The 7,724-nt window shown below is 43.3% G+C and overlaps 1 protein-coding gene across 1 annotated transcript in view; it reads left to right on the top strand.

Annotated features, from left to right (window-relative positions):
• Atg2b (autophagy related 2B) overlaps positions 1-7,724 on the top strand; it is a 68,584-nt gene that overhangs the window by 18,200 nt on the left and 42,660 nt on the right. Inside the window, exons 5-9 of the mRNA XM_029540549.1 lie at positions 2,069-2,248; positions 4,264-4,360; positions 4,985-5,170; positions 5,991-6,145; positions 6,235-6,337. Coding sequence (XP_029396409.1) covers positions 2,069-2,248; positions 4,264-4,360; positions 4,985-5,170; positions 5,991-6,145; positions 6,235-6,337 — 721 coding nt within the window. The remainder of the gene's footprint in view (positions 1-2,068; positions 2,249-4,263; positions 4,361-4,984; positions 5,171-5,990; positions 6,146-6,234; positions 6,338-7,724) is intronic.

Raw genomic sequence — 7,724 nt, 5'->3', positions numbered from 1 at the left:
TTTATTATATGTGTGTACACTGTAGCTGTCTTCAGACACTCCAGGAGAGAGCATCAGATTTTTGTTACAGATGGTTGTGAGCCACCATGTGGTTGCTGGGATTTGAACTCAGGACCTTCGGAAGAGCAGCCGGTGCTCTTAACCACTGAGCCATCTCACCAGCCCCAGGGCCATGTTTTTATGGCTCAGCTAACCCATAGTAGCTTCCCCTTCCTCCTCCACATTCTTCCTCATGGTTCTTTCTCCCTCAAGCCTTAGAAACCTCAACCCCACCTATGTCTCTTCCGCCCAGTTATTGTCTGTTGCCATCTTTATTTACCAATCACAGTTAACTGGGGGAGGGCGATAGGGTCACTTAGTGTCTCACCTTTGGGGTAACCAGTCTTGGGGGTCCCAAATTAGCATTAGAATACAGTAGCATTAAGCCAACCCACTATAGTGGGAGTGCATACTGTAATCCCAGCATTTGAGTACTTTCCAGTTTGAGGGCATTCTGGGCTACTAGTGAGTCTGTCTAGGGAAAAAGAAGCTGGGGACAGTTAAATTTTCCTGAATACAACATCCACTAATGAGTTCAGCAAATCTGGTTGTCATAATTATTCAGCTAGTATTTCAGCCTTGAACCCTGAAAGCTCCGCCTGCTCTGCTAGCTGCTGCTTGCTAATGGAGAAATGCTTCATGTATATCTTTAGGTGGAATGAGATGTTAACATCTAAAGGAGCTAAGTCTAGTTGTCTTGGTGGGTTTTGGAGTCCGTGTGAAACAAGGCACTGGGCATGCCTGTAAGCTGTGTACATGATTAGATGGGCAGGCTTCCCTAAATGTGGGTGATGTCATTCGATGGGCTGCTCTCAGGCCACAGAAAAAGGAGAAAGAGAGCTGAGTGCAGTGCTCGTGGTAGTACAGTGCTGCTTTCTGACTATGGTGCTGTGTGAAGAACTGGCCTCCTGCCCTCTGCCTTCCCCAGCACAGTGCCTGGGCCTGGGCTGGAGGGAACCCACCCTCCCTCCCTCCCTTCCTTCCTTCCTTAAGTTGATTCTCGTAATGCCGCTCAACTAGACACATTATGCAGTGTCTCAGCCTTTCACATCGAGAAGCACCATTCCCTTCCATGACAAATGCCTGTCCTGGCGAGCACTAGCACAAGAACCATAGCTTCAGGGTTTCCCGTTATTAAGAGGTCTTAATTCTTTGCCGAGCACAGCATTCTTTTATAAGTTACTTTTATAAATACTTCTATAATTTGCCTTTTTTTTCACAAGTCAGGTCTTTTGGGGGGGGCTTGCTTCTGAGTGTGTGTGTTTGTGTGTGCATGTATGTACTCATTGAGAGATAGTCTCTCACTTTGTCACTGTGTGGTTCAGGTTGGTCTCAGACTAGTGATTTCCAGTCTCAACCTCCTGAATGCTGGGATTACAGGTGTTAGTTCCACATTGGTTTGATTTTCTTACTTACATTGTGTATTATTTGATTTGAACAAATAATTGTGTACATGTATACACAGGTACACACACACACACACACACGCACACACACATGAACATGTGTGTACTGTATTTATGTACGTGTGTGTGGAGTTCCGAGGACAGCTGGAGTCAGTTCTCCCATGGTCATGTGCACTATAGAACTTGACTCAGGCACCAGGTATGGGCGAGTGCTTTTCCCACTGGACCATCTTGCTGGCTCTGTTCTGTTTCAGTAAAGTCTTTCCATGATTTGTTTTTGTTCTGGGTGCTATGCTAACACAATACTGCTTCATTTTAGCTACAATGCAAGGCTGTGCCCAATGTAATGATGCAGTTTTGCCAAATACTTCATTCTCTTATGTTTTTGTTTTTGGGATTTCAAGACATTTCTTTGTGTAGCTTTGGCTGTCTGGGAACTCTGCTCTGTAGACCAGACTGAACTTGAACTCACAGAGATCATCTGCCTCCGCTTGGATTAAAGCATGTGCCACCACCACTGGGCTAAATGCTTTATTCTCAAGACGATCTTTATACCTCACACCCTGAATTATTTATGCTAAAGTATTTTAAATGGTTACTTTACTTGTATTGCTTTATTACAGGAAACTGAGCCAAAGCTGTCACCTAGCTGGAACCCCAAAATTGTTTATGAGCCACACCCACAACTAACTAGAACGTTACCGGAGATAGCACCCTCGGATCCAGTGCAGATTGGAAGGCTGCTGGGCAGGCTGGAGCTGAGTCTCACTTTAAAGCAGAATGAAGTGCTTCCAGGAGCCAAGGTTAGTATTGTTTCTGTTGCTTCTACCAAACTTGGTATTTAGTCTATCAGATGTATGGTGGTTGGTTGCCGTGGGCAAGCGAGTGTCCATCTTCACTGTCAGTGTTCTGTCCCGAATTTTCCTGCCTTTTTATGAATTTCTCTCTCTCTTAAGAAGTCCTTTATCAGGTCTTTCCCTTGCTGCCTTCTAAGGGGTTGTTAATGGAGCAGATACTGTAGGTAGCTAGCTGTAAATGCTGCAGGGACTGCCCTGCTGTGGCAACATCCTTGGGAAACCAGCTCATGTATGTCTTTGGGGAGCGCATGTGCCATTTCTTTCTTTCTTTTTTTTTCCGAGACAGGGTTTCTCTGTGTAGCCCTGGCTGTCCTGGAACTCACTTTGTAGACCAGGCTGGCCTCAAACTCAGAAATCTGCCTGCCTCTGCCTCCCAAGTGCTGGGATTAAAGGCGCACGCCACCACGCCCGGCTTGCATGTGCCATTTCTTAAAGAAACTTTCATGGTTTTCTTTTATAGTTCTTTACATTTGTAAGCTTTGATTTTTAAGATGTAAAGTTTTGTACACTGTCATTAGATTTATGTAACTATTCTCTGTGTTGCTTTTAGAGTTCTGCATTTAAGGGACAGAGGAACATGTAGCACTTTTGTGTGGTGACATTGTGTTCCACTTCCAGCCAGTCTTGAGTATTTGGAGACATGATTATTCTTGTCTGTACATTAATGTTTTTACATAGCTACTTGAATATGTATATTTTTGTTAAATGTAAATAAATGAATATTATATGGGAATATTAAGTTCTGGAGATCAGCATTGGGCAGCATAGAGCTTGGAAATCTTAACTCAGAATGGTCGTAACAGGGCGCCATGCCAGATTAGAACTTTATAGTCTCTTCCAGTGTTCCTTAAACCTGAGTCTCTAAGCTGTGTGTTCAGATGTCTTTCAAGAGTGCATGCTCTGATATCTGAGAGAGTTGCCTCTGGGGTCTGTTGCATCTTACACATTTAGTTTTAGTGGGTGTTTGGGAAAAGTTCTGTTTGAATTTAGAAAAATTTGTTACCACATTACAGAATTGAAAAATTCTTAGTTATTATTTTCAGTGTTCTATATTTTCAAAAGAAAGCAGTGAATGCTTTGTTCTTTGAATTCCAAATTCAGAATGTACCAATAATGAAATATTTCTATAACAGAAACGAAACACCTGATTGTCCACTCTAATACAAGCCAGAGTGGGATTTAATCCAAGAAACAAAGTTGTTCAGTAACACATTTCCCCACTCTGCCCTGCCTCAATTAAGGATGTGGGCTGGGTGTGAGCAAACACTCAGTCTGAGGAGGACCATGGACAGCCACGCTGTGGAAGGGGTAGGGCCTTTGCCTTTGTATCTCTTAGGTTCAGCTCTGCTGAGGAGCTGTGTGGTCTTTGCTCTGTGGATCTGTTTCCTTGTTTAATACAGAGACAGTAGTAACTAGGGAGTAGGGGCTGAATAATGGCTTGGTGCTCACCAGACATAATGAGACAAACATGAGGGAAAAGTGTGCACAGGGAACAGGGAGGGAAGGGCCCATTAGCACTGCTTTCTGTTCCAGCTGTGCCTTCCAGCCTTGTGCAGAAGGCAGGCTGCAGCCCCACAGGCATCCTTGAGGCTGGCTATGCGGTCTCCATGTGGCTGAGCTGGGCTTACAGACTCTGACTAAATTGGTTCTGAGGATTTGGTTGTTCTGAAGGATGATGAATGCTGTATTCTTGCTGTGTTCTCTGGTCTCCAGAAGATATGGAGATAGACAGACTGCCCGTATGATGCTGGACTTGCTGGTGTGGAATTCCTCAGTCTTTCCCCTCCTGCAGCAACAGTTGCAGGTCTTTATGCTCTTTTATTGAGATTGTGTGGATTAATAGTGTGAGGTGAAGCTGCCCAAGACCAAAGGAGATGCTTACCTCAGTGCTGTAACCTCTCCCCAGTTCCTGACAATGAGCTTGTGACGTATTGATTCTCAACTGTTCTTGTGTTTTTAAGTTGGATGTCGATGGACAGATAGACTCCTTTCATCTATTCCTGTCACCAAGGCAGGTACACCTCCTTCTGGATATGTTAGCAGCTATTGCTGGACCAGGCAAGTATGGCTCTCCTGTGATTATATCCTGTAACTCTTGAAACTTTTTATTTTTATTTTTTATTTTGTTTTTTTTGAGACAGGGTTTCTCTGTGTAGCCCTGGTTGTCCTGGAACTCACTCTGTAGACCAGGCCCTCATGAAACTCTTAAGAGAAAATAGAGAACATAGATGAGTTTGTATTCTTTTGGGGTATGTGACATTAAAGGTATATTTTAAGTAGATATCCTGGTTACTTTATTGGATTAGATCTTTTATATTGTATTGTGGTTTGAATTTGCATTTAGATTATTTGTGTTACATTCATTTTAAAAATTGTTTTGACCTGTATCTTTGGTTGGGGAACATTGTATTTGATATTTCATATATCTCATATAACTGGAAAAAATATTTAATTTTTGTACACAGTGGGTAGCACACACATTATTTTTAGATACTCATATTTTCTAGAGGTAAGAGTTTAGGTTCTTGGCTACTTGTTTAAAACTGTTGCTTAGACCTCTGATTGATAGAACAGTGGTTTTCTGCTAGTATGCCACTGGTATTGGATAAGTGGGGTTTGGGAAAGAAATGCTTATGTAACTAAATACAAATTCAATTTTGCTTTCCTTTTATATACTTGTAGAAAATTCTAGCAAAATAGGGCTGGCTAATAAAGACAGGAAAAATCGACCCATGCAGCAGGAAGATGAGTACCGAATTCAGATGGAATTAAACCGGTATTATCTGAGGAAAGATTCCCTCTCTATGGGTGTGTCTTCAGAGAAGAGCTTCTATGAGACAGAAACGGCTCGTACACCTTCTAGCCGTGGTAAGCAGCTCAGGCAGTCAAGACTAGACCTGCATTTTCCCTTGTGTGGAATTAGACTTGATTTGGCTTCTAAGAGAAATCCCTTGCAGTGGAGAACAGAAGGCCTTCAGTGACCACATTGGTTCTGTGCTGTTGGCCCACCTGCACAGCTGTGGGCACCATGCTGCCCTTTTCAAGGGGATAGGTGGTCTTGAAAGTGATGGTATTGTCCCTAAGGGAGTCAGTGTGTAAAATGTAGATCCAGACATAAAGTTTGGGGACACCTGTCACCTCAGTGTGTACTCACTGAGTGTGTGCAGTGGACTCCCTTAAGTAGGAAGTGTGGCTGACCTTCCGTCTTGTTGGTCTGTCACCCAGCCTGCTTTATGTTACAGGATTTCAGACTGAATGAACACTGTGGATATAAATAGTAAGAAGCTGTTGAAATGTAAAATGTTGAACCAAATAAAAAAATTCAAGTCTACTCAAAGAACTTGTAGACATGAGCTTGATTTGTGTGACAGTCAGATAGTCACTAGAGAGAAGGCACTGAACTGCCAGTGGAGTCCTAACTGCTATATGACAACTAAAAATGTGTTGTATTGCTGCATGTTATATAAACCCAGGAAACATTCAGGCAGATGCTGGCTCTTTTGTGACTGTGTGCAGTTGCATGTTTACTGTGCTGCTAAGGGCCATGCTCAGGCATGCTCTTCCTGCAGCAGAGCTGTACAGCTGTGTCTCAGATAATTGGAAGGAAGGTTCTGTAAGTGTGCCGTAACGACTTCAATGAACCCATTGGGGGAATGTGTCATCAATGACAAGGTCTACTTCTCTCCAGAGGAAGAAGTTTTCTTCTCCATGGCCGACATGGACATGTCTCACAGCCTGTCCTCTCTTCCACCCCTTGGGGACCCACCACACATGGACCTGGAGCTGTCGTTGACGAGTACATACACCAACACACCTGCAGGATCTCCGCTCAGTGCTACTGTGGTAGAGTATTCCTTCATTTCTTCTGAGCTTAGAACACTGCTGCTAAGACCCTCACCTTTATTCATGGATTTAAAACTAATCTTTTGTAGCTTCAGCCAACTTGGGGAGAGTTTGCCGACCACAAAGAACAGCCAGTCAGAGGGCCAGCATTCCAGTCTGACGTGGTCCACCCAGCATCTTTACAAAAAGCTGGTTAGTTTCCACTGGAAGCTTTGAAAATGTAAAGGAGAAGATGTATTTTGCCATTTTTCTCTCCCTCCTTTCAGAATAAACATCCGATCTGTCTCACTGTCTGTCTGCCTACCTACCTACCTACCTACCTACCTATATGTATCTATCTATCTATCTATCTATCTATCTATCTATCTATCTATCTATCTGTCTCTATCGTCTATCGGTGCTTCTTTTCCTGTGCTCCTGGCGAGTGTACCCAGGGCTTGCACATGGCAAGCCCACACTCTTTCTATCACGTTCTATGTGTGTGTCTTTCATGAGTTTTCTTTTAGCCAAAGAGAGTCACAAAGTTTAGGAAGGAAAGAATAATTGGACAGTTCATTGAAAAATATTTAAAAATAGTTACTCATTATATTCCTTTTTTGGTTTTGAGATAGGGTCTCATGTAGCTCAGGCTGACTAGCTTTGGTCTCACTTAACTCCTCCACCTCCTGAGTTCTAGGTTACTAGGTGTCTTAGTCAGGGTTTCTATTCCTGGACAAAACACCATGACCAAGAAGCAAGTTGGGGAGGAAAGGGTTTATTCAGCTTACATTTCCACATTGCTGTTCATCACTAAAGGAAGTCAGGACTAGACTCAAACAAGTCAGGAAGCAGGAGCTGATGCAGAGGCCATGGAGGGATGTTCCTTACTGGCTTGCTTCCCCTGGCTTGTATGGCTTGCTTTCTTATAGAACCAAGACTACCAGCCCAGAGATGGTCTCACCCTTGATCACTAATTGATTACAGCTGGATCTCGTGGAGGCATTTCCCCAACTGAAGCTCCTTTCTCTATAACTCCAGCTTGTGTCAAGTTGACACAAAGCTAGCCGGTACAATTGACCCCTTGTCAACTTGACACACAAACACATCACTAGTAAGCCTCAACCCTTAGTTCTTATTCATCCCCAAGATCTAAACAACTTTAAAAGTCCCACAGTATTACATATAAAAAGTTCAATCCTTTTAAAATATCCAATATCTTTTAAAATCCAAAGTCTTTACAATTAAAAGTCTCTTAACTGTGGGATCCACTAAAATACTTCCTTCAAGAGGAAAAAATATCAGGGCACAGTCACAATCAAAAGCAAAAATCAATCTCCATCCAATGTCTGGGATCCAACTCACCATCTTCTGGGCTCCTCCAAGGGCTTGGGTCACTTCTCCAGCCATGCCCTTTGTAGCACACACACGTTGTCTTCTAGGCTCCAGCCACCTGTACTCCAATGCTGCTGCTGTTCTTGGTGGTCATCTCATGGTACTGACATCTCCAAAATGCTGCTGTCTTCCACTGTAACTTGGCTTTAACAGTAGCCTCTCATAGGCTCTCTTCATGGTGCTAAGCCTCAACTCCTTTGCATAACCC

Source organism: Mus pahari, chromosome 7, assembly GCF_900095145.1.
Source record: "Mus pahari chromosome 7, PAHARI_EIJ_v1.1, whole genome shotgun sequence".
NCBI classification, from domain to species: Eukaryota; Metazoa; Chordata; class Mammalia; order Rodentia; family Muridae; genus Mus; species Mus pahari.
This window is presented reverse-complemented; position numbering and strand designations above follow the sequence as displayed.